This window comes from Ctenopharyngodon idella, chromosome 15 (genome assembly GCF_019924925.1).
Source record: "Ctenopharyngodon idella isolate HZGC_01 chromosome 15, HZGC01, whole genome shotgun sequence".
NCBI lineage: Eukaryota > Metazoa > Chordata > Actinopteri > Cypriniformes > Xenocyprididae > Ctenopharyngodon > Ctenopharyngodon idella.
In genome coordinates this window covers 163921-191872 of record NC_067234.1, presented here as the reverse complement: position 1 = coordinate 191872, position 27952 = coordinate 163921, and the positions used below count along the sequence as shown (strand labels likewise).

The 27952-nt window shown below is 37.7% G+C and overlaps 1 protein-coding gene across 3 annotated transcripts in view; it reads left to right on the top strand.

Moving 5' to 3' along the window:
• Positions 1-27952, top strand: part of LOC127495656 (dihydropyrimidine dehydrogenase [NADP(+)]) — a 146399-nt gene that overhangs the window by 75590 nt on the left and 42857 nt on the right. For all 3 annotated transcript variants that reach the window (XM_051862599.1, XM_051862600.1, XM_051862601.1), the window contains 4 exons: positions 1171-1355; positions 2786-3001; positions 18425-18589; positions 23284-23352. In XM_051862599.1, coding sequence (XP_051718559.1) covers positions 1171-1355; positions 2786-3001; positions 18425-18589; positions 23284-23352 — 635 coding nt within the window. The remainder of the gene's footprint in view (positions 1-1170; positions 1356-2785; positions 3002-18424; positions 18590-23283; positions 23353-27952) is intronic.

Genomic DNA, 27952 nt, shown 5'->3' with positions numbered 1-27952 from the left:
CTGCTTGTTTTGTGAAGACAGCACAGATATATCCTTTGTTGCTTATAATTATAAATGTTCTTACTGAATGAAAGTAATGATTATTTTCAAAAACAATAATAATAAAATACTGACAAAACTTTTGAAATGCTGTGTATTTAATTTTTTTATTTTTTTAAATTCCTAGTGTGCCCTTCCCTGCTATTAGCCCTATTTCAGACTGTAATTGTTTCTCACGTGGACATCTGTAAAAATAAATTTGCATGGCAACTCAGTAATAAAACTCCTGCATTCAGATGGCTATTTATTTACTGTGGAGGAGCGAGTTTAGTGATCCTTCGAACCCGGAAACGCGCTGCTCACGTGGTCGCATGATTGTCTTCTGTAAATAAAATGTCATATGCTTGGAATAATATGAATAAATTCAGATTTAATTTAATAATAGGAAAATAATATCCTATTTATTATGTGATTATTTAAATCTGTTTAAAAAAAGGAAGATAGACACACTATAGTTGAAATGGTTTTGTCTTGCATTTTATCTCAAAATGATGGATGTCATTTTAAAATTATGGAAATTAGCGTAAATAAGTTACCACAACCTCTTATTTACATGAGGTAAACATAAAGCTGCTTAGTTTATATTTTTAATGTATATAATTGTATGCAATACATTTTACGATAAAATTTTAAGGCTGTATTGCTGTAACGGCCCATTTCAAATGTTTACATGCTATTTTCCTCTTTCTCCTTTCACTAAGGTGGAGTGGTGATGAAATATTGTTCTTGTAAATACTTCCTAGCTTTTCAGTAATAAAAGTGTACATATTTAAAATGCATGCAAATTACAGTGAAGCGCAACAGTTATTGTAACTGTGAATTTTGAATTGATCTCTTGTAAACTCAGAGATGTGGATTCAGACGGTTCTTATAATTACCACACGACCTTGGCATTTGTCAAAAAACAGTAGGTAATTCAATTTTTACGCGGGTGGTGGGAGAAAAACACTGACATTTTGGATTCAGATGGCAATAAAATCAGACTAGCCCCTGTAAATGTTGAAAATACCTTACGTCCCTATGAGAAACAATTACCGTCCGAAAAGGGCTATAGTTGTAAATTAGACATTTTCATTGAGTTTTCATACACTCTGACAACTCTAATCTTTGCAACATTCTGTGCTGGAACAGTGAAGAAGGCCCTGGAACCAATAAAGCTGAACGGATGGGGGACACCTGAGGTGAACTGCGAAACCATGCAGACCAGTGAACCCTGGGTGTTTGCCGGCGGAGACATCGCCGGCTTGGCCAACACCACCGTGGAGTCTGTCAACGATGGCAAACAAGCTTCCTGGCACATCCACAAGTACATCCAGGTGGGCTCTCCACTCAATAAGCCAATCCATCTCATTCTGCATTTGGACGTCTTACACAACATGCTTAGTGTTTGGCCACAGTTGTGTAGCTCTGAGAGCCTGCTTCACATTATGTGTCAGTGCCAGCAATTTTCAGTATTAGCGTAGCACTCAAAGTTTTACGCTCACAGTTTTTATAGCGAGGGCATTATTCCACAGGGAATTTTTTTTCTCAGGGTGACATCTTGAGTGCTTTTTGGCTTCGACACTCAAACAGTAGAAGTTTCTTCCTTCGTTTTCCTAGAAGAAGACTATTTTCTGCGATTTTGCACACCGACCTAAGTGGCAGCATAAAGAGAAGGTTCATGCAGAGGTTAATCGCTAATGTAACTGTGGCCAGGGGAAGTCACGCTGAAGTGTTTGTTCGGCAAATCCATACCCCCCCCCCAAAACCATTCTGTAATTTTGGACTACAGAGAAAGAGCTGTTCAAATATTTGCTAATGGGTTCAGCAGTTCAAGATCACGTAAATCATTGGAAGATGAGATCACATTTTGTTGTGGGTGTTGTTTAAATTTCGGTTTTAGGGCTTTGTGTATGGATCTTCAGCGGAATGAGATGTTCTCTCACGCAGTGTGCTTGTTTGTCTGGGTTTTTAGCTTGCAAAAAAATGTTTCTTCGCTAGTAGCAATAAATTTCCTCTGTCACAAACAAACTAGAGTGATGAAACTTAATCAGCACATGCTCAGGAAGTCTCTCTGCCTTAGTGACAGTTTGAGAAATTGTCAAAAAAAAAAAAAAAAGGTAACACTTTAGCATAGGGAATGCATAAAAACTATTAACTTAGACTTTTCCCTCAAAAACTCCTAATTTACTTCTTATTAATAGTTAGTAAGGTAGTTGTTAAGTTTAAGTCTTGGGTAGGATTAAGAATGTAGAATAAGGTAATGAAGAATAAGGCATTAATATGTGCTTAATAAGTACTAATGAACAGCCAGTATTCTAGTAATATGCATGCTAATAAGCAACTAGTTAAAAGACCCTCAAATAAAGTGTTACCCAAAAATATCTTGTTGTGTGAAAGTTGAAATTGTTATTAATAATAATAATAATAATAATAATACAAATTATTAATAATAACAATAATAATAAAGATTCTTTTATGTACATTATTGAATGCAGCAATTGGCTGAAGGCTGTTTTTGACTCATTGCAGTATATATATATGCAGAAACATGTAGTATTTCAACTCAAATATAATTGGAATTTAGACCATTCCTTTAAACCTGCTGAAAGAACCTTATTAATGGGAAAAAGTAGTATTACTAATTATTAAAGATGTTGTATTATTATTCCCTTGGGATGTGCATTTTTTGTGTTTATTTTTTTGTGTGTGAAAAGCACAAAAAAGTAAAAAAAAAAAAGTTTATATGTGTGTGTTTTCTCTGCAGTCCCTTTATGGTAATACAGTAAGCACCACTCCTAAACTGCCCTTGTTCCACTGCGCCATCGATACAGTGGACATCAGCGTGGAAATGTGCGGGATCAAGTTTCCTAACCCGTTTGGGCTGGCCAGTGCTCCACCCACAACCAGTGCAGCCATGATCCGCAGGGCCTTTGAGCAGGGCTGGGGCTTTGCCCTCACCAAGACCTTTGGCCTGGACAAGGTATATTTACAGAACACAGAAAATCAACATGGAGAATGCCATAGGCTCCACATGCACTCGTGGTAGGAATTGGGTGGTATGTTTGTGTGGGAAGCGCACTCTGCATTGCAAAGTATCAGCAGAGCAGAGTCTTTTGTACAACATCATAGAAACTGAAACCTTGGCAAAAATCCCCAAAAGGTCATAAGCATATGAAAGCACCAGCACGCTGGGCACTGCTAACAATAATGCTAGTCTTTCCAGCTTGTGAAACAGCTCACAAACACACACTCATACACACATGTGCACACACTAACACCAGCCATAATGAGCCACATTCTGGTGGCTTTAAAAAAAGCACTGCAAAACCAACAACCCTCCCATTAGGCAGCCATGCATCTGCCTTGTTAGCAGTGTAACATTTGTTCTTGACAGGAGGTAAAAAAAAATGAAACAGGCATGAGTTGTTTATTGAACTCCAGCAGAAAATCTTTTTGTTTTAATTTACTTTCTAATTCAAGTGATGGGAAAATTAATCGGTAACATCTGTTTGTTCTGGGCTTACTGGCAGTCCTTGATTAGTGGAGCTAGAAATGGAAATAGAATTAAAAAAAGAAAAAGGAAAGGAGAAGAGAGGCAGAGTGCAGGGTTTGAGTCCTATCAGATGTCACCATGGCAACGACAAGAGGCGTCTGCGCAGCTCTTCGATCAGAGCGTCAACTTAACAAAGAATTTCAGAAAACAAATGACAATGTTAATAATAATACTAATTTGTTACATTTATGTTAGGGATGCAACGATACAACTTTTTCCAAAATGAGGCCGATACCGATACTTTAAATTTTTTTGTACTCGCTGATACCTGTGATTTCACTGCATTTGTACTTTTTAAATATATTAGGTAGAGAAACCAAAAGAATATGAATCATAGTCATTGATTTAATTTGCTTAGCAAATATATATTTCCTTCAGTTATTTTCATGCTTAATTATGCCTGTTAAAATGTATTTTACAAGCTTCTGTTACTTTTACTGTTCATTCTATTGCTCTATCATATTTTATCTTTCATTTAATAGCACAGCACATATTTAGAGCTGCTTCCGCAGGGCTCAATGCTATAAGGATTTTTTCTACTGGCCTGGTCGGGTCAGTGGTTCAAATGTTAAGATACACACCAGTGAAATATCACAGTTCTCTAGTACAATTTTAATACTACAGCAAAAACTACAAGTCTTATTAATGTAAATTTAAAACATTATTAAAGACAAGTAAGCAGTCAGTAGTAAGATAAGAACAAATAATCCAATTGCAAATAGCACAAATAAATACAACAACAAGGATGCAAATGAAATAAAAAATGCTTTTCAGGTTTTCAGGTAGGTCTAACAGTAGTTTTCAGGTACAGAATTTGAATAAAGTAATCAAATGTAAAACAACACTGCATAGTCTTTAATGTATAAATTAGATATAGATGAATCGTTATCGAAGTTACAGAAGTCATTCAGTCAAGAGCAGTGAGTGATTTCTTTGTCCTTTGTTGTTTGATTAACATTAAAAACACAGCAGCAGGTTTATTAAGCTGCTGACCTATTAAGAATGAATGCACGGATCCAATACTGTTACACATGCATTTTATTTCTCAACTGTTTACATTCACTTAAGACATAACCATGTTTACTAATATACTCGCAAAGACAGACGTTTTTACATAATTTTGTGTGAATTCATCAGTTCAAATGCAAGAAGACGTGAAGGAGAATTCAGTGCAGTATTCAAGTGCTGTCTGAGACTTCGCTTTCTGTGCGCATGCTTCTGATGTTTGTTTGTACACTTCTTGTCCTGTAAACGTCCTGTAATAATGTAGGGAACCACTCGTTATATATAAATCACGTAACGGTTCAAGTTTTTACATATATGATTTAGTTTTAATCCAAATGACACTTGTGTTAAGTGAGAGATCAGCAATCAAGAGCATGCAACAGAAGTGCTTGCTCACTTTCTTTTTACCATCAGTTAACGTTAGTATGTGCCTCATTTTACCTTTTTTAGCTATTGATATCCGCCCGAACTACAAACTTTCCAGCAATGTCTGCGAAAAAGGGATGTGCGCTTGACAAGCTTGCGTGTCTGTGCCGCTGCGCACTCAATCCACTCTGTGTCTCTTGCACAGCAGCTTTATTAGCACAAATATTTAATTTGTTTAACATTCTATTAATTCAATACATTTACTTCATAGACATACTTCTCTGATATATCCATTCTGCTCTCTGTTTGCTCTTGTTGGTGTTTCTTTGTCACAAGCACTGTATCGGTTGTTGGTATTGGAGCATTTTAATGAGTACGAGTACAAGTACACGAGCGCAGTGCATCCCTAATTTATATAGCATTTTTCTCGGCACTCGAAGCACTTTACATGTGGAAGAGGGGAATCCCCTTAACCACCACCGATGTGCAGCATTCACTTGGATGATGTGACGGCAGCCATATTGTGCCAGAATGCCCACCACACACGTTTATTGGTGGAGAGGAGACAGAGTGATAAAGCCAATCAGTATTTATATGGGGATGACCCTGATGTTGGACAGAAGCCAATGGGTAAATCTGGCCAAGATGCCAGGGTTACACCCCTACTCTTTTTCGAAGGATTTTTAATGACCTTAGAGATTCAGGACCTCAGGTTAATGTCTCATCTGAAGGACGGTGCTTTTTTTGACAGTATAGTCAGTATAGTCCCCAACACTACTGGGGCGTTAGGACCCACATAGACCAGAGGGTGAGCTGCTCGCCCTTACTAACACCTCTTCCAGCAGCAACCTATTTTTCCCAGGAGGTCTCCCATCCAGGTACTACCAGGCTCAACCCTGCTTAGCTTTAGTGGACAAGCTGTCTTGGGCTAAAGGGTGGTAGCTGCTGGCTGCAACTTTTAAAGGGTTAGTTCACCCAAAAATGAAAATTCTGCCATTAATTACTCACCCTCATGTCGTTCCACATCCGTTCGGAACACAAATTAAGATATTTTTGATCAAATTTAATGGCTCAGTGAGGCCTCCATTGCCAGCAAGATAATTCACACTTTCAGATGCCCAGAAAGCTTTTTGTGCAAGAATACTTTTTGTGCGGCAAACAAACAAAATAACGACTTTACTCAACAATATCTAATGATGGATTTCAAAACACTGCTTCATAAATCTTCGAAGCTTTACAAATCTTTTGTTTTGAATCAGTGGTTCGGAGCGTGTATCAAACTGCCAAAGTCACGCCCCCCAGTGGTGAACCATTGAAATTTCGAAACACTTATGATGTAACGAAGCCTCGTTTACTGAAATCACGTGACTTTGGCAGTTTGATACATGCTCCGAACCACTGATTCGAAACAAAAGATTCGTAAAGCTTCGAAGCTTCATGAAGCAGTGTTTTAAAATCGCCTATCACTAGATATTGTTGAATAAAGTTATTTAGTTTTTTTGGCGCACAAAAAGTATTCTCGTCACTTCATAACATTAAGGTTGAACCACTGTAGTCACATGAACTGTTTTAAATATGTCTTTAGTAGCTTTCTGTGCATCTGAAAGTGTTAATTATCTTGCTGGTAATGGAGGCCTCACTAATGAAAGTATTACAGGTGTGGAACGACATGAGGATGAGTAATTAATGACAGAATTTATATTTTTGGGTGAACTAACCCTTTAAGGGACTTCAAAGGAAAAAAAGTAGTAAAAGAATGAAAGAGCAAACAATTTCAAAGAAATAATCATTAAAAAAAAAAAACGCGCCATAGGAAGAGCCAAAATAATTGTATGATTTTGAAGTGTCTGAACAAAGCAAATAAAATGGAATGGTTTTTAAAAAATATTGTTGAGGGTTGAATGCTGTAAAATAAATACTGAATTAATATTTTATTCAATCTACCCTTCACACTGTTGTCTGTTGTCAAGACAATCTGTGTACTTTTTTCAAAAAAATCAATAAACAAATAGACATAAAAGCATTGGTGGATTGTCATGAACAAAAACAACTAACTAATTTGATATTGTTCAAAATTCGCCCACTCTTGGCTGGTATATTAAATGTACCGATCACCTAAACCCCCATTTTTGCCATGCCACTCTAAATTGAAACTCTGCCCAGTCTGTTATAAAATCAGTATGCTCTTCCTAGAATATGATCATTCTAGTTCAGCCGTTTCTCTGCAGAGGACTGCGAGTCATGTGACAGTTACATCTAACTCGCCTCACTGGATACTGCGCCCATGTCAACAGCGAACCCTAGCTAATAATTCTTGGAATCTTACACTGCTGCGGCGAGATGAGGCCATATTTCAGTAAATAGAACTCATATTACTCTCCACGTTTTGGAATGGCTGCACAGAAATGCTCTCTCTCTTTCATTCTCTCTCGCAGGCAGGATAAAGAAAACCCCTCAGTGTCAACATGTTCTCTGTGTTTCCGCGCAGTGCTGTCATTAGAACATAGGGGACTTCTTTTTAATATCCTCTTCTCCTGAGCCACTCTAAGATGCGCTGTCCGTCGAGGCTGCGCTGCATCAATAGCGCTCGGAAAACCCAGCCATTGTCAAGATGGATATGAAAATAGCCGTGTGTGTATATGTGTGCTGAATAGCTAATTTACCTAGTGCTAACAGGGGCACTGAGCAAGCAGGCGGCACTTTCATTAATTATAATTAATGAGATGCATTGCATATGTAAATGTTTTATTTTTTCCTTCTGTCACAAGATGCGAGTCCCTTGGGAATTGGCACCACACTGACTTGGAATGGGCCTCGGGAATGGCTTTGCATGACAGATAGTGGCACTACTCTCTTATTCCTCATCTCTGATGATCTGAGAGTCCAGTGGTCCTCAGATCCACATGAGTAGGTCACATGGTCAGATTGTAGCCATCAAACAGCAAACGAGACTTGTAGAGCTGATGGGTGCTGGGATTTCTGATGGATCAGAACCTCCAGGCCCAATTAGCCTTTTAAGTCATCTCTGTGTGAGAGACTTCACACAGTGTCACGTTCTTCCTCTACGGTGCCATCGCAGGCAGGCAGCTAGGAAGTGGCACGTCGGAGCGCCGGAGGGCTAAGGGGCCATCACTCAGTCAGTGCTGCGCTAATTGTACATGAGAATGAATGATGGCTGCTATTGTTCTTTTATGCGAGGTTGATTGCCTATTACTCGTGTTCTTGAGCTCACATGAGCGGTATCCTGAGCCGTTGGATCAGCTGGTTGGAGATGATGTTAATGCCGGCTGATTTTTTGATGGAGTTCATTATGCCCCTGCAGAGTCATGATGAATTTTAAAGTTAGCGAGAAAGAAGGTGAGCCAGATTTCCGTGTGCGGAAAAATACATCTCCCTCTCGCTGACACATTCATCATAACACTGTCTGGGCCGCTCCTGACAAAGCTCCGCAGCTATACCCACTTTCCCCTCTACTGATTTAGCCGGTTGGTTATGGATCGGAGTGGAGTGCAGAGACAGAACTCGCTCGCTTCCTGCATGAGAAATAAGCCCATCCCCTGCTGTTTAAAACACATTCAATCATTGTCGTAGCTCAGACAGGAGCTTATCACACCTAAGCTTTAAAACACACCACTCCAGGCTACAAGACTTAATATCTGCAGCATAAAACTGGGATGGTAAAGCAGATGAGATCCACATCTCCTAATTAGCCTCTAATTACATAGTGCTTTGCCCAATTAAGTTAGCGTTTACATGGGTGGGTGTGAGCACATTGTGTTCTTTTTAGTCCACTGTCAAAGTTATTTGACTGACTGGTCTGATCCTCTTGGCAGATATTGTCATGTAAGGTTTCATAAAACATGAAACTCAGTGGCTACAGTATATTCACACAAGCAGTGTTTGATATTAACAACCGTGTTTATTAACCGGTTTGACTAAAACAAGTTGCATTCACTGATGATGGATACTGACAAGAGTATTTACTAACAGGTTTGACTCAAAAGCTGCGTTCACACAGTCAGTGTATGGGATTGACAACTTTATTTACTAACAGGTTTCAATCTCAAAAGGTACATTGACACAGTGTTGGGGACTGATAACCGTATTTACTTTAATAGTCCCTTTTTTTATACATCAGCTTACAAAAGCGTCTTAAATACTGTCTGTAATAACCGAAATGAAGCTACTCTTCTATTCTTGAAATAGCCACAGATGGCGACTTTGATAAAATCAGACTGTTCGCAAAGATCCACCCCCTTTAGTTACTGTTGCTACGTCTGACAAGCCATGGCGCTCTCATGCCACACATCATGTGCTCAGGGAAAAATACACTGCGGAACAAAGAGGACACTGACAACACGCCAACAGACAAGACAGAACAGGTTACTTTTAATATAAACAAAGTCTCAGCTTTCAAGTTTTATAATTTTTTTTTAAATATATTCAAACAATAAATACCGTTTTGTGACTCTTTAATGTGTTGTAACAGATCGCTGTAGCGCATCAGTTCAAGCAGCATGTGAACCGATCATCTCTTCCTACTATAGCGCCAAATAAACATGAATGAACATCAGAAGGAATGTTGTTTCAACCACGGACAGATGTCAATTCACACCATTTTTCAAGTTCAAGTCCACTAAGATTAATCTACTCTCTCCTGTCTGCTTTGTCGGACAGGAGGGCAACTACACAATACCCCTATTTTATGCTATTTTTCAAAATCAGAGAGTGTTTGACAGCCCTAACATTAGTGACTGACAGCAAAGAATAACCCAAAACTCAACAACATGAGCGACACCTAGTTGTCCACTGCGGTTCCATTTATACAGCAGATATATACCTTAATCTCAAAATTCATGCAGATTTTTTTAGACTCTCAGTATGTTTATAAAATACAGTTATATCAGTCTCTTTCATAACCAGAGTTTGTGTGAACTTAACCATATTTAGCACTCCAACCAGGACTGACAACCATGTTCTGTTGCTATGTGAACATAGACATATGGCCATTATTGAGGTCAGGTACTGACATTGGATGATGGGGGTGATGGTGCCTGGGCCACTGTTCCAATTTGTCTTAAAGGTGTTTAGTAGGGTTCCGCTGTGAGATTTGAGCAGGTTTATCAAGATTTTTTTTTTTTCCACACCAGAGTCAATAAAATATTTCTTTATGTCATGGCTGTGTACAAACTAAAAGCTCAAATTTCTCTAGAATTGTATAGTGCAGCATTAAGACTAGTTTTCACTGGAACAACAAACCTGTTTGATAAGAGTTTGATTTAGTTAGTAGTAGGCAGCATTGTCAATTTAGGGATTTTGTCACTAGATTTAGTGACTTCAATGCCCATTTTGAGACTTTTTTCAAAAGTTTATGGACAAATCTAGCAACTTCTTGGACAAACCTTATCTAGATTCTTATTTTGCCCACTGATCTATATTCATATTTATATAGATCAATGAATTTGCCATTATGATGTTATCTAGTGATATTTAGCTACCAGTTTTAGCTACTTTCAACTGAAAGCAGTTGGCAACACTGGTAGTAGGCCTATAGTTAGTAGAATTTGAATAGGATAATACAGTATGTCTGTATTCCCAAGGCACAGAAAACATTCTTGACTGGCTGTAACCCCAACAGGAGCTCCAGGTATTGTTGCACAGTTAGGTAGAACGTCTGTCCTCTCTTTTCCTCTTCTTCTCTTCAAGGCCCTTAAAAAAAACAAAAAAAAACAAAAAAAAAACAGGCAGCCTACTCAGTCCCTCACGCCCATGTGGGGCAGCCGGAGCAGGCAGGAAATCAATGGTGGCTGGGGACAGACGGCTGCCGTCCCACAATTAATGCCAATTTGTTATGTGCACGTATCTCTGCAGGGAGACATGGTGTGGGCGGAACTTTCCTGCACTGATTCAGGCACCTTGAGTACACAACTCCAGAGAAAGAGCTAGATAAAGAGTCTGTTCCCAGAGGTGAATTTAGATGGCTTTACATTCGTAGATGTTTGCATGAATATGAATGATTGCAATGAATTATTCAGATGTCTTGGCATGTTTTGTGAGTCTGTGCTGTTATTAACATACACTGTACCATTTTCAAAGGATTGTAAGTTGCTGCTAATAAGCTGTGAGGGATTCTATGTATAGAATTATAGATCTTGCTAACAACCTACATCTGACTAAGTGGCAGTTTTATAACTTGGATGATGAAACATTTAACATTTTAATTATATATTATTTCAGTGCATGCATTCCCCGGAATCTGAACCCATGATCTTGCTGTTTTGAGCTACAGGAATGCCTAAATATCGAGTAACATAACATATAAATCGAATTAGCAATCAAAAGATAAATTTCTCCGTTTGGAGACATGCACATGCTTCTAAGGTGCCACTTATGCAAGGTCAAATCAGGCTTGTGTCATTTCCTGTTCCCATCCACCTGTTTTACGGATTGTTTCCTGTCATTCATTTGAATGTCACTATCTAAAGGCAAAAGGCCCATAAATAAAAATGTGATATTCGTAGGTTTAAAAAAAAAAAATTGCATGACATAAAACAAAGGGGAGAAAGTACCTATAGGGTTTTTTGTTTTATTCTTTAATGCAGTACATGTGTATCAATAAGCACTATCCTCCTTTACATATTGCTGTTGTGTCCTTGAGTCTGCTTATTAATTCACTATTGCCTCAGGCGTACTGTATGACAGCTTTTCAGCCTATAACGTGTGCTTCAGATGCTGGAACAGCGGTCAGCAGTGCTGAATGGGTGTAACAGTAACAAGGCCTTCATTAATTGACATATAGCATGGAAAGTAAAAGATCTTAAAAACTTCACACTGAGATGGCAGGTGTGTGCAAGAGCAAAACCTGCGTGGGGATGTTAACACGTAGCGGTTAATTTTATGTTTGTTAAATGCAGGTGTCGTGTGTGGGAAGTTTGAGCTTCATGACAGAAGAGAAAGCTTTGTAGTGACTTTTTAATCAGTGTATGTGAAGAGTGGGAGTTTTAAGCATAACTTTTCATTTCGTACTTTGTTGCAAAGATATTTTTATAAGATGTAAATCACGTTCACTTACCTTTTTGAGATCTCAGAGTTAAGAGAGTTCATTTTTCTCTACAGCGCTTGAAGTCCTGACTTATTAACAGATTTTAAAAAAAGTACCATGTTTTTTTCTCCAAAGATAAATAAAAAAAAGAAGAAAGTTATACATCCATGTTTAATTGTAAAAAAAAAAAAAAAAAAAAAATTAAGCACGAAAGCTTTTCACTTGGGGAAAAAATTAAAGTTCTGTCAGCGTTTACTCACCTTAATGTCATTTCTAACTTGTGTGATTTGTTTCTTCTGTGTAACGCTAAAGTTTTGAATTATAGTTTTGTGTGTGGAACAGCTTGAAATTTAGTTGACTGAGAATTTTACCTTGAAAATCTTCTTTGAAAGCCATAGTAACCATTCACTTTCATTGTACAGGGCTTAGCTATAACTCTGATTTGTGAATTTTGCTTCTCAGCTTTAATAATTGGATAACATAGATGAAACTGCAAAAATGACTCCTTATAGTATTTGTAGCATCAGTAAGAAAGGGCTGAAAATTATAAACAAATTAGTGAAGTTTTTCCATCATCTTCCAGCAAAAGTGTTTAGGAATATATGGACTTTCCTATGTAATTAGAATACCTGTATCATATCCAGCTATTATTGCTAGTTTTCTTTTAAAGAAAACACTGGTCAGTAAAACATTTTTAGAAAAATCTGTTGTTGAATGGAACAAATCAACTTGAACATTCAGCTAAATAACTCCAGTTGTGTTTTTCTGAAAGAAAGAAGCTATGCTTTTCTAAAGACATGAGTGTAAGTAAAAGAAGACACAATTTTCATTTTTTGGGTGAAGTATTACTCTAATAATAATGGCAGCGGCTATTTGCACTAAGTGAAAATAGCATATTTTCTTAGCGATAGATGCTATTTACACTAGGTGAAAATAGCAATAGATTTTATTTACACCATATAAAAGTATCAGTTCTTTGCAATAAGAATAAATAGTAATTATATGTTATCTATACATTATATTGTCAGATACTATTTGCACCTCAGTATTTTTGTACATTAACATGATGCAGTAATATCATAGAGTGTAAATGATTATATTTATTAAAATTATTAAATGGATGCTGCCTTATTCGGAGAATAAAAACACTCCCTACACCTTCCCCTAACCCTACCCACTAAACACTTTTAATATTATTAAACACTCGTTTGCAGTTTATTTCCATTTTTAGAACATTATTTTCATTTTTACTGAAAATAAATGCGAGCTCGGCAAAAGGCGGATTCGAACGTGCGTCGATCGCGTTAAAAGCCAGGTCTGTGAGCCTTACTCACTACTGCTGCGCTACTGAAGACACTGAATTTAGTGCATCACTTTTTTGAGTGGCCCAACCAGAAATTGGTGGACGGAGCTAGTGTAAATAGCGTTTGCCAACAAGGGACGCTATTTGCACTTAGTGTAAATAGACACTCTGAATAAGAATATCTTAGTGAAGTCAAGAGCTTTAATAAGTCTACAAAACATCTTTGCACTGCTTTTCTCTGCTAAATGTTGGTTTTAGGCCTTGGAAAATATTTCAGACAAGCAGCATTCATCTTTTTCTTAGAGGCTTTTAATGACTGAGATCTTCCCTTGTTGTTGTACGTTCTCATCATTGTGTCCTTAGTGCTGTTCAGTGACTTCCTACATTAATGACACTCAGTTATACCATTGAAATCTGCTCTGAAACGTGTACTGAGTGTATATCTTTTCATTAGTGAGATGTGACACACCATCTGTGATGTTAAGATACCTACTGCCTGTACACCTTGCACAAAGCAATTCATATTTGTGGAACCTTGTGTGATTTTCTGGTAGTATATGAAGCGAAAACAATGTAATGCTTCTTTTATGTGCACAATATAACATTTATAGATTTGTGTAACAGTACATAAGATGAGGGTCTGATTATATTATATATGAAGAATATAAGTGTGGCTATCTATGTTTTTCAGCTTTTGTAACAGCTCCTTTGAATCCAGAAAGCGCAGTGTATACGTGTTGATGTGAAGGTACACAGGGACATTTATCCTCAGCAAACAAGCTCAGATTCCCTTCACTTTACAGAACCAAACAGACTGCTGAAAAGCAGAAAGGAAACGTTCTGTAAAATGTGAATGTATCAATTAGTAAAGTGGCCATGACTGCTGAAAGTTTTGAAACGTGGTGATTTAAGGCCACAGCCAATATACTGTTTGTATAGACTTTTTCAATAGAAAAAGGAATAGACTTAAAAGTAAAGGTCATTTTTTAGACTTTCCAGAATGTCCACGCTACATGAATGGTTAGATTTATGAAAGCCTGCTCTGAATAACCACAAAAAAGTAAATAACATAGGCAAACATTAAATTTAAAGCTTTATTTTGCCCTAATCGTTGACATTAATGTGTGAAAACATGAACTGTACTAGCAGATGGAAAAGCAGTTACGCACGTCATTACCATCAAGGCCATTTAACTGTTTCCCACGTCACATCCTGAGGTGAATCGGGTTGCTTTAGCTATACATCTAATCTGCAGTCAACAACCGCGTTCTCTAACATGTACTTCCAAGAACTCGCTTACATAAACCTGCAGCCAGTTGTTGTGTAAAGTGTAATTGTTTTGCAATCTCCAGTCACGGTCACTCGTCCCTTGATCTACGGCGGACCCTAGCGCAAACGCAAGGACACAGCAAAATAGCAGCTGGAACAGATTCCGTACCCTCTTTCAGAGCTCGTTCTGTGTCAACATAATGACGGCTGTAGTCATAGAGATAACTGTGGCCGAACGCTTTCCTGTGTCAGCTTAAAACATAGCTGAACTGTTTAAATGGCAGACAGACTAATATTTAACCAGAGATTTTCTCTGAGGAGAGCGTGAAAGAGGAAGTGGGGGTTGGCAGCTCGTCGGGACAGAGTAACCGCGGTGTCTGTAATTACCCTGGATATGCCTCCGGGCCGGCCTATCAGAGGGCTTCTTCGGACGCTCGAGTGTGGCACATGGCATGACATTTGATCACTCTGTTATCATGTGTGTTCCTTTTGGGAAAGGTGCTGGCTTAAAAGGGGGATTACTGAGCTGTGCCGGTGTGATAAACCCCCTCAGTTTGCTGAATGCCACACACAAGGCCACGACTAACCACTGACCTCATCTCATACTAAAGAAGTATGTGATTTCAACCTAGGATAATGTTTGGCAGGTTAACGCATGCTAATGGGCTCAGAGAACCAGAGATTATTTACTTACCACTGGATATCCTTCACACGCATTACCTTAAAGAGGGTACTCACACTGAAAGTGTAAATGTAGGGTAATGTGAGGATTACTCATACCTCATACATCTCAAACACTTCCAGATAATTTGTCCACATATCTCCTTTATTCGCAATAACGAGATATGCTGAGTTTCTAACCTAAGCAACATATACCATTCTGTGGAGACACTCTTGGCATTAGCATTGAAGGCAGATGTTGTGTTGAAACGGAAGCAAAACCAAAGGCAACAAAATCATTGGCAGGGTTAACGCTCTCACGTTTGGAGGCGTTTCACGAAGGCGTCCATGATCGGAAGATGCTCCAGATTCACTACAAATCACATGTGGTTCATTGTAACAATGAAGCTGTTTTTCTCTTCCTATGTTTCAAAAGTAAAAGTCACATAGGCCTGCTGTACTGTAGATACATTAACAGATTGTGCTGTAGTTATTTTCAGAAGCTCACATGCGGCCACCGATTTTTTTCAAATATGAATTTTCAATTTTGTAGGTAAAAAAGACAGAAATCAATTCACAACCAATCAATTACAGGGGTCCCCAGAGAAAAAAAATAAATAAATAAAAAAATTAATATAATGTAACTTAAGATATTAATTAAATATATCTAGCACTTTTACTATTTTTAACCAAATTTGATATTAATACTGTTTCGTTCTGCTTTCAGTAGTCACAAATTTACTCATGGTTATTTTATTACATTGAAATCTTTAGTTATCAACATTCACACATACATTTTAAATATTCTAGCTGAGACCCTGGCGTGAGTTTATTAAGACAACTGTTATTTTAGAATGAATCGCCTATTTCCATGCCGACATGTCAAGCTTGTCATGTGACACACCATTGCCACGATAACTCTGTATGACTAATGTATCATTTTTTTATTTCGCTTTTCCTTTTCATTCAAAATTTTCACAAACTTGTTAACTAAATCGTAAAATATCTGATATCCTGAGTCTCAAATACATGTAAGTAAATGTATTTTGTTGTTTAAACACCTTTATAATGATCATGTTAGTTGATCTATAACAGGCGATAGACACCTCCATGTTAGTTTGCGCCGCAATGCTGAGAATGAGAGAGTTGCCAATTTTATATCAAATTCTGTGACCGGGGTAGAATTCACAAAATTCGATGGGTCACAGAATTTGGTGTTACACTGGAATTACAACACATAAGTTCATCCACTTTTCCCAAAAGATATGAAAGTAAGTGGAAGGTGAGCTGGGAGAAGAATAAAGAAACTTCATAGTTAAAGGATTAGTTTATTTCTGAATAAAAATTTCTTGATAATTTACTTACCCCCATGTCATCCAAGATGTTCATGACTTTCTTTCTTCAGTCGAAAAGAAATTAAGGTTTTTGAGGAAAACATTCCAGGATTCTTCTCCGTAGTGGACTTAAGTGGGGTTCAACAGGTTGAAGGTGCATATTGCCTTTTCAGTGCAGCTTCAAAGGGCTCTACACGATCCCAGACGAGGAATAAGGGTCTTATCTAGCGAAACGATCGGTAATTAAAAATAAAATAAAAAAAAATTTATATACTTTTTAACCACAAATGCTTGTCTTGCACTGCTCTGCGACGCGCCACACATTAGGTTGAAAGGTCTAATTTTCTCCTCCAACTTCGTTAATATCGATATTAACGATATTAACAAATCGTTAATATCGTTGTTTTACCTTGTTTTTGGAAAGGGCGTTTGGCTTAATCTTTGCACGTTCGCTTTGTAGACACTGGATCGGTACTTCCACCTACGTCACACAACATGATTACGTCATGCATGCGGTTCGCAGAGCTAGTGCAAGACGAGCATTTGTGGTTAAAAAGTATATAAATTTTTATTTTTCTAAGAAAATGACAGATCGTTTCGCTAGATAAGACCTTATTCCTCGTCTGGGATCGTGTAGAGCAGTGGTTCTCAACCACATTCCTGGAGGCCCACCAACACTGCACATTTTGCATGTCTCCTTTGTCTGACACACCCATTTTAGATCTTTGAGTCACTACTAATGAGCTGATAACCCTAATCAGGTGTGTTTAATTAAGGAGACATGCAAAATGTGCAGTGTTGTTGGGCCTCCAGGAATGTGGTTGAGAAACACTGGTGTAGAGCGCTTTGAAGCTGCACTGAAACTGCAATTTGGACCTTCAACCCGGTGAACCCCACTGAAGTCCTCTATATGGAGAAGAATCCTGGAATGTTTTCCTCAAAAACCTTAAATTCTTTTTGACTGAAGAAAGAAAGACACGAACATCTTGGATGATATGGGGATGAGGAAATTATAAGGAAATTTTAATTCAGAAGTGAACTAATCCTTTAACTGCACAATGTGTATCTGATGTGAACAAAACAAGTTGTTAAATAATGTTTGAAAGGATTATTTTTGTCGCTTCCATCGACATAAGTGTGTATTTTACAAACTGTACACGTGAGATGAACAAACACGATCAACAGTCTAAAGTTTTTTGTGTTTTGTAGAGGTTTATACATCTTACATGATGGGGTATAAAAAAAATTGTAGTTAACTTAATACAAAATATTTTTAATATTTTTAATAATTAGCTGCCTTTTAAATTTTTCTTTTTTTGTAAATCACCTTGAAAAGCAACCTTTAACAGTGCTGCAGCATATAAAAATAAAGTTTATTACTGTTATTATTATAATCATATTTCAGGGTGCTGGGCATCGAGGTAGTTAAGTAGTTTAAAAAGTTTTTATTTTCTTTGGCCATTTGTTATTTTGCCTCTGGTGCCCCCTCAAAAAAAAAAAAAGTTGCATGACGCCCCTGGTTATCTTAATTGTTTAAAATTATGTGGCTCCTAATTAACACATGCAAATGAATCCTAATTGCTCTTATTAATGGGCCGTGCTCTTATCAATTCATTTATCATAGTTTTCTCTTAATTGTGAAAAAAGGCTAAAATTTGTTTGATTGATGCTTGTATCATGAATATATAGCAAGCATTTGTGGAGTCTGACATTATGATAAAGAAAGGACAGATGTGTGTGCAAAGGTTTCAAAGGAAAAATGCATTCATGCTCCAAGTTTGATCACTTTCAGCCTAGCGAATGTGGTTTGTGCACTCTGTCAGTGCTAATTGCAGTTTAGTGAACAGTGACAAAGTTTCTCTCTCTTGCAGGATTTGGTGACAAATGTGTCACCTCGAATCGTGCGTGGGACCACCTCAGGTCACATTTTCGGTCCTGGCCAGGGCTCGTTCCTCAACATCGAGCTCATTAGTGAAAAAACAGCCGCCTACTGGTGCAAGAGCGTGACTGAACTCAAAGCCGACTTCCCCAAAAATGTGAGTTCGCTTTCAGCTTCTCTTGTCTTTATCTCTTATTTCTCTTTCTTCTTTACTCTTATTCCTGAAGAAGTTTTTTCATAATGTGATTCATTACTTTGTTTCTTACTTTTTGAGACTGGGGAGCCTGTCAGTGTTTTATCAACAGCCATAATTCTCTATAATAGAGGTGCCATCTTTTTCCCTTGTTTTCTGTCCCTCAGTAATTCGAGTCGCTTTTGCTCTGTGCATGTTAACTGCTTCATGAGTAATTGTGTAATAGAATCTCACTAATAGAAGATTTTCCAAGGCCTTCATTCTCTTCTTCTCCCTCCTCACAGTCGCTCCGCAGGCAGATGACAATAGCTTTTTGTAGTGTTCTTTTCATCGCAATCAGCCATCTCTTTTCTCTCTAATCATTTGCAATGAGACAGCCCGTTTGAGCACAAAATAACTTCCTCAACTTTTGTTGTCTGCCTGCTTCACTCAAGGGTGAGATTAATTTTGAATTACAGGGTGTAATTATGAGGCACAACGTCACTTTTCACACTAACCCCTTGGATCCCTCCTTCACACAGATGTTTCAGACTGGCTTTTACCTCGCTGTCTACATAGAAAGCTATCTTCTTAGGCAACATCCAAACCTAAATTGAACTTAATATAATGCCCTGTTAAAGTAGTAACTGCACACTGCTCAAATTAGTGTTTTTTTTTTTGTTTTTTTTAGAGTTTGATATTAACATGTTAAGATTACTGCAGAATAACCTAGTAAACAAAAATACATAGCAAAATAGCATCTAGCGCTATTTGCACTTAGTGTAAATAGCATCTATTGCTATTTGCACTTAGTTCAAATAGCTGCTGCCATTGATCACATATTTTTCAGTATTGAATGAAATATCATGTAACCTGTATGATTGTTTGATTTGCCGACATTTGCCGTAACTATGAGATTCAGACTTGCAAAAAGCTTTCACATCCTTGTTGTTACAACTTACACTTGAGCACCACTTGACGGCTGCAACATTATTTGGAAACACTCAAAATACTAGTGGCAGAGGCTTCAGCAGTATTGTGTAATAATTCTGTTTAATAATTCATATAACTGACTATATTGACAGATTGATATCTGACAGAGCGCATTTAGGCCACGCCCACACCGGGGGGGGGGGGAAGCTGCCTCCTTGTCATTTCTGACTTATAACAAAAAACAGAACAATGCCTTAAAGCTGCTGTGTGACAAGGTGTACAGCAAACAAGCTAAAAAACCCAGAACTAAGTTTTTATAAGCTACCGAACCATAAAAGCCAGCCTTTAAGGAGACAAAAGTGGATACAGGCAATAAGATGTGAAGCATCAGCAGGAAGAATGGGTAAATTTTGGGATCCTGACACTCAGTATGCCTCAGTAAGCCTACGTGTGCAGTAAACATTTTGTCACTGTTAAGTCAAATATCCAAATGTCAGTTTTATATATTATATTTCCTGTCGCTGATTACGTTACCCTCCAGTGGGCGTAGTTCTCATAGTAATATGACATGTCGCGCTCTGTCTCAATCGCCTGTATCTACTTTTTAGTCCTTAAACGCTCGTTTTTTGGGTCGACAGCTTATAAAAACTTCTGGGGTTTTGGTTCTGGGTTTTTTTTAGCTTGTTTTCTGTACACCTTGTCACATAGCAGCTTTTAGACATTGTTCTGTTTTTTGTTATAAGTCAGAAATGACAAGGAGGCAGCCTCAAGCAATACAAAGTCAATGGAGACGGTTGGATTGTTTTCCCCCCCGGTGGGCGTGGTTTTCAGATTATGACTCGTGTTGCTCTTTTTCTATTGTTAATGTCTTAATAATGCAAGATTTATCTGAAAATAAATTAGGGACATACAATACAATTTAATGTATGTAGCTAGCACAAAGTTATACAACTAACATCTAATGTATGACTAAGGCCACATCCACACGAAGCCAGAGCTTTCCCTATCCGATCTTTTTTTTTTTCTCGTTCTAAAAAAAATTATGTAAACACAGCGTCGTCTCCAGCAATATCTGCGTACACACGAAACCACTGAAACCGACTCAAAATGATGTAGTATACATGCCAGACCAGTATGTGGCGCTGTAATTCTGCCACAGAGATACACTAAAAATGAAGAAGAAAACTTGGAGCATGTGCATAAACCTTGTGCGCTGTATACAAACTTTAGTAAAGCCTGGTAATAAATTAGTAAAGCTCAGTAGCTTTTGCAGCACGAGCACAGGCATGTAGTCCGCCGTTGTTGTTGTTGCTGTTACGTGACATAGCGGTGTCTGACTAGGTTCGAGACGTGGGGTGATGACATTGTTTCACAAAATATACGGGCTGACTGTACACACAAAAACGCAAGGGTGTCGTTTTCAGATTTATCCACTCTGGGACCCGGTTTCAAAAAATACCGGATTCAGGCTCCCAAAACACCAGATCTGTCTGGACGAAACGCCGATACGATACAAAAATTTTTATGTATACAGCTAAACACGTCTCCACGTGGCCGGGCTCTAAAAAAGCATACCATTTGACATTATTATGTTGCTAGGCTAACAACATAGGACTCTGGTAAACACTACAATACTTACAATATCGTACTGTTTATGTTTCACCTTAAGGAGTTATTTATACTTGAAACACTAAAGAATATTTTTGTTGGCATAATCAAGTTGATTCAGTCATATTAAAATAATATTTGAGACTTTTGCCAATCCAGTTAATTTAGAAGTAGCCACATAAAGCATTCTTTTTACAGTGTGGGTAAATTGTTCAGTTTTTTTACACTGAATTACTTTGTAAATTAAATGTACGTTTATTAAAGGTCAACACTTCTCTCACTTCACCTTGTACGTCATCTTGGATTTGTGTTTTCGCTTCTCGCCACAGTGCATCCCAAGTTTGCCTTCTCCACAAAGAATATTTTAGAATTTGGCCAAAAAAAGGGCATCTTAGGATGAATCAATATTAAAATGCCTAAATTTAGCAATGCTCCCTTAAAATGTTTTCTCTGTAGGCAGCACACATATCCAGAGAGATAAACATAATATGCACACACACTGAATTGTTTAGTAAGACTCTTATTGATAATGCTCATTGATTTTGGGCAGGTTTCAGCTATTCAACATGCCCATTATCTCCATTTACTATTTACAATTTCCATTTTTCCCCAACGCTCCTCGCCACCACGTCGTGACCTGCGCAAGCCAGCAACGAACACACTCTAGGGAACATTGAAGTGTGTGTTCGGCGGAGCTCATCACAGCATGTGACTGGTTTGTGGTCAGGGGTGATGGGCACATGCCGCTGGATGAAATGAATACTTGGAGAAGCATAATGAATAACAAAACCACCGCAATAATGTCAAATTATACCGGCTCACATATTTCAGCCTCACAAACACACTCTCTCTGAGCCTGCGAGGCTTGCGAGAGTTCTGTAACTGAAGAATAGATGTGGCTCGTAGAAAAAGATGCGACCCCGCCCCCTTCTTTTTTTTTTAATTTCCTCATATCATCGCGTGATTGACAGTTTCCACAGCAATGGGGGTCCCTAGAGGGCCAGTGTTGCCAGTGTTGGCGGACGGGCTTGGTTACCTCAGCGCAGTGTTATTAAAGCGATAACAGGGTGATTCCTGTGCTTCTCAGAGACGTGGCCTGTCTTGCTCACTCTCTCTCTTTCATTTTTTCTGTCTGATTAGAAAGGGGTAGAGTATGGAAGCTTATTTTTGCCACAGAATAAAAAAATTAAAAAGGTAATTTCGAGTTTTTCTCTCAATTCTTGGCTTTTTTTCTCAAAATTCTTAGAATTGCAAGATATAAACTCAGAATTGCAAGATATAAACTCTCAAAATTCTGAGAAGAAAAGTCCGAACTGTGAGATATATACACACAATTGCAAGAAAAAAGTCAGAATTGTGACAAGCTTCCACAGTAGAACAATGCCCTGCATGCACATTCACAGATTTATTTCATCTCAGTTTCTGCTAAATGCAAGATAGCAAAAAGAGCCGACTTGATGTTATATTGCAGATATACTGTACATGTAGACAGAGACCCGGCCCTCATTTATCCTCCTGACACCAATAAAACATTGACGCTGCTTTTCTAGCCGTGGTCAGTATGTGCGGTTGAGCAGAGCTCCCAGGGGTGAGCGGATGAGAGGAGGTGGGGTTAAAGCCGCTACAGGTCCCCCAGGTCCCGGCGAGATCCAGGATGGATGGACTCATAAACTTCAACACATGCTTTGGCCGCCAAGCGTTCCTCCCAGCACCGTCTGTGCCGATTTGTTTCCCTTAAAAGCGCCCAGCGAGGAGGAGACACGTGGCGTATATCTCTTCGCTTTATGGTGCGATTACAGTGTCTCCGCATACAGCGAGAGTAATACAGCTAAATCCTGCCTTGCCACAGAGGAGCTGAATAATGCCGTCAGCGTGATGTTTTTATTGTTTTAATAATACGTGCGTGCCACTGGGCATCTACAAATGCACTGAATTATAAAGCAGCACAGTTTAAGGCGGGGTAATAGCTTTTGCTGGGAGCTGGGCTGTTAAAAAATGAAATAAATAAATGCGGATTAGAAAAAGTGGTGGATTTTGTGCAAGCGCATCAGGTGAAATCACACTTCATCAGTCATTTTCATTCCCCCTATGGTTTTTTTTTTTTTTATCTTCCTCACACTCTTTTCTTCTCTGTCTAGATTATCATTGCCAGTATTATGTGCGGTTATAACCAAGCTGACTGGACTGAGCTGGCAAAGATGGCTGAGGTAAGCCGCCATTCTCTATGTTTGTCAAGTTTGCTCTGTTTGCTCCTTACACATCTCCCAACTTCAGAGAGTAATCAGGCTTATTGGAAGCATGAAAAGTAAATGTAACATGAATCCGTAAAATTAGTTAATGTTCTAAAGATCTTGTTCCTCAAGATATCCATTTCATTTACATGTTTGAAAATCTGTTATTGTGAAGGTTTTTCTTTTTTCTTTTTTCGCTTAGTGTATCGCAAAAAAGAAGCATTTGTTTATCACACGCACTCTCAACACAGTGACAAACTCAGTCGCATCCATATTCATAGTGTAAAGCCTCATTGGTTCTGTGGAAAGAGGCTTTTACATTAAATTTGCATTAGATACTGTATCATTGGATTTCAGCCTTTTGGGTGACAGAAGCCAACTGTGCTCACAAACTGTGAATGAGAAGTTGTAAAACTTTATAAAATGTATGTTTGCCGTAGCTGGAACAAACCCACTTCCTCTATCATAACCACACTGACCCTGACAGACTAAGTGTGCTTTTCTTCATCTAGTGGCTAAACACAGGCTTGACTTAAAGAGATAGTTCAAGCAAATATGAACATTTGTCATCATTTACTCACTTCATCTTGGCATTTCTTGCTTCTGTGGAACACACAAAGGGAAATGTTGAAGAATGTGCTTGGCAGTCTTTTCCATACAATAAAAATGAATGAGAATCTAGGCTGTCAAGCTCCAAAATTACAAAAAAAAGCACCATATACATTTCATAAAAGTGGTCCATACAACAATATATAAGGATATATGATATGATATGATATGATATGATATGATATGATATGATATGATATGATTCAGTGTCACATGGTCCTTCAGAAATCATTCTAACATGCTGATTTGCTGCTCAAGAAACATTTCTTATTACCAATGTTGAAAACAGTTGTGCTGCTTAATGTTTTTGTAGAAACAATGATATATCATGATACATGTCTTTTTACTGTCACTTTTGATGAATATAGTGCATTCTTTCGAAAAAAAAATCGGACACTAGACTAGACTAGACTAGAATATATGGTAACATTTTACAATAAGGTTCCATTAGGTAACATTAGATAATTAATGCATTGTATTTAATTAATTAATTAATTAATGCAACTGACAATGTGAAATTTGTTACAAAATTTCTTCTTCTTTTTTTTAATGGCAGTTAGAAGAAATACAGCTGTTCATTGTTAGTTCATGGTGACCATGGTCCATTAAAGGATTAGTTCACTTTCAAATGAAAATTAGCCCAAGCTTACTCACCCTCCAGCCATCCTAGGTGTATGAATTCCTTTTTTCTGATGAACACAATCAGAGAAATATTAATAAATATCCTGACGTATCCGAGCTTTATAATGGCAGTGAACAGGGTTCACGAGTGTGAGCTGAAGAAAGTGCTTCCATCCTCATCCATCCATCATAAACATACTCCACATGGTTCCGGGGGGTTAATAAAGGCCTTCTGAAGAGAATCGATGTGTTTGTGTAAAAAAAAAAAAAATCATATTTAACAAGTTATGAAGTAAAATATCTAGCTTCTGCTAGACCGCCTTCCATATTCAACGTACGAAGAAAGTTTAAAACTCTTGCAGTTCAAAACGCTTACGCTACGTCCTATTAAACTTACGGAAAAAGTGTAACTGACGCGACTCCAGTTTACACTTTCTTCGTAACTTGAATATGGAAGGCGGTCTGACGAAAGCTAGATATTTTACTTCATAACTTGTTAAATATGGAATTTTTTTTTTTTTTACACAAATGTATCGCTTCGCTTCAAAAGGACTTTATTAACCCCCCGGAGCCGTGTGGAGTACGTTTATGATGGATGGATGAGGATGGAAGCACTTTCTTCAGCTCATACTCATGAACCTGTTCACTGCCATTATAAAGCTCAGATACATCAGGATGTTTACTGATATTTCTCCCATCGTGTTCATCAAAAAGAAGAAAGTCATATACACCTAGGATGGCTTGAGGGTGAGTAAAGCTTGGGCTAATTTTCATTTGAAAGTGAACTAATCCTTTAAGTAATATTAACAGATACAACTTTTAATTTTACTAATGTGTTGTTAGTAAATGTTGAAAATAACATTAACTAAGATTTATAAATGTTTTTCAAATATTTTTCATTGTTAGTTAATGTTTAATCATTTAATCATGTAGTTAACTAATGTTTACAAAAGCAACCATATTGTAAAGTGTTAAGGCCTTTCACACCAAGAACGATAACTATAAAGATAACGATAAAGATATAGTTCTAAAAATTGTTCTAAATATAAAAGAAAAGCAGAGTCCACACCACAACTATAACAATAACAGCACAGAGAAACAATATCTTTGGACTCACTTTCAGAACAATTTTTTTCCAGCTGATGAATGATAAAAACATTGACAGCCAATCAGAATTCAAAATTGCATGCTATTTGCCTTGTTTCATTCACCGCTGTCTGCAACTTTATTTGAACAGCAACATCCAGTTTAGATCCACTAGTATTGGTTTATGATACTAGTAACTACTTTATGATACTTTATAGCATTTTTGTCTTAACTTTTATAGAAAAATAATAAAGGCTTCAAATAGGATGAATAAATGATAAACCTTTTTGAGTGAACTATCCCTTTAAGCCTAACATGTTTTGACAATCTGTGTCCTAGCAAGGCAAGAGTGAAGCAAAAACATGGAACCTCTTCCTAAAATTCACACAAACAATGGAGTTTCTTGTTTGATATATACCTGAGGGTTTCTGCAGACTGACATTATTGCAGCCGATGTATGTGTGTGTCCTCAGAGGCGTTATAATTCCCACTGGAGCTGTTTCGTTCTGTATGTAAACAACAAGTGCTGATTTGGACAGGACCCTGCCATCACTAACACTTACTGCTGCTGGTGTTCTAATTGAGGTGTCGTACGCTCTCGTACCTTCCAGTTTAACTCTTCGACGCCCTCACACACACACACGCATGCACAAATGCACTCAACGATCCCACACACGTGCATTTACATTGAGAAACCCAGGAGAAGATTTGGCTCGTGCAGCGAGGAGGCTGCCGTGACGGTGAGCTTTAAGACGAATAAGGAAGACGTTTGTGAGGGAGTTTAGTGGGAAGTTTCATGTACAATCATGTAAGTCATTCTCTACTGTTGTATCATTATGACAATCTTCTTCCTCCTCAACATGCCTGTGATATAATACACATTACAAAACAACCCACACTTTGGCCCTGTTTACACATAGTATTAAGATCTGTGTACTGAATGTGATGTAATAAAAATACAGAATACCTAAATATAACGATACAAAACTTATTTCTTTTATAAAATACTGTACCTAAAAGGCAAAAGACTCCAATGAACCAATTATTTTAATTGAATCAGGAATATACAGTGCGACCAGTGTTGTCTGATTCCCAAAATGAATGTCTCTTAAAGAGTTCGCTGATCTCTTATGTTCGCTGATCAATGTTTACATGCGAATAAAAGCCTGAATTAAGTCTGTTCATCATAACAAGCAATCGATTCTCTTCAGAAAATTTGGATTAAACCGTTCGATTCATATGGATTAGTTTTCCGATCTCTTTATGAAGTTTTTGAAGCGTCAAAGTGGTAGTTACAAAGGCAGGCAATGCAAGGAAATCTGACAGAATTCTGTCATCAAAAATATCTTAATTTGTGTTCTGAAAATGAACGAAAGTGAACAGGTTTGGAACAACATGAGGGTGAGTAATTAATGACAGAATTTTCATTTTGGGGTGAACTAACCCTTGAAGAATGCTTTTCAATGAATCAAAAACAGCGCAGCCAGTGTAGTCTCAATGCCGAAACAAATGTCTCTTATGAACCAGTTCTTTGAATTAAAAGCCATGACAGTAAAGACTTTTACATTGTTAAAAAAAAAAAAAGAAAAGATAAATGCTGTTCCTTTGAACTTCCTGTTTTCTAATGTTTTCATCATTGATAAAAATAAGAAATGTTTCTTGAGCAGCAAATCAGCATATTAGAATGATTTCTGAAGGATCATGTGACACTGAAGACTGGAATAATGATGCTGAAAATTCAGCTTTGCCATCACAGGAATAAATTACATTTTAAAATATTTTCAAATCAATTAAAATGAATAAAACTCTTACCGACCCTAAACTTTTGAACGGTAGTGTACGATACTTGCTACATCAGTGTATTACTTTGTGTCATTGGACCATCTGGACTGACCGCTTGAGACCACCAGAAACTGATCTTAATACTGGGAGTAAAAGGGATATTTTACTCTGATTTTCACTGTACTTGGGCTGTTTGGATTTTGGATCCGGATTTTGATGCGTCATGCTTGCCTTTACTAAACACACTGTGCTTTTATGAAACTTTCAAAGACACAGAAGATATGAGAGCGGCCTTTCTGTGGTGATGAAGCCTCACATATTCTTGCTTTAGCTAAGAGAAGAGTCCGAGAAATTTCTTAATGCCGATCATTAATTCATTCATTAAAGAAGTGTACTGTGTTAAAGGGCCCAACAGAATTGTCTATCAAAGGTGCCTTGAAGTAGCTATGAGCTGGATTGGGCCGGACAGCGTGGCTTT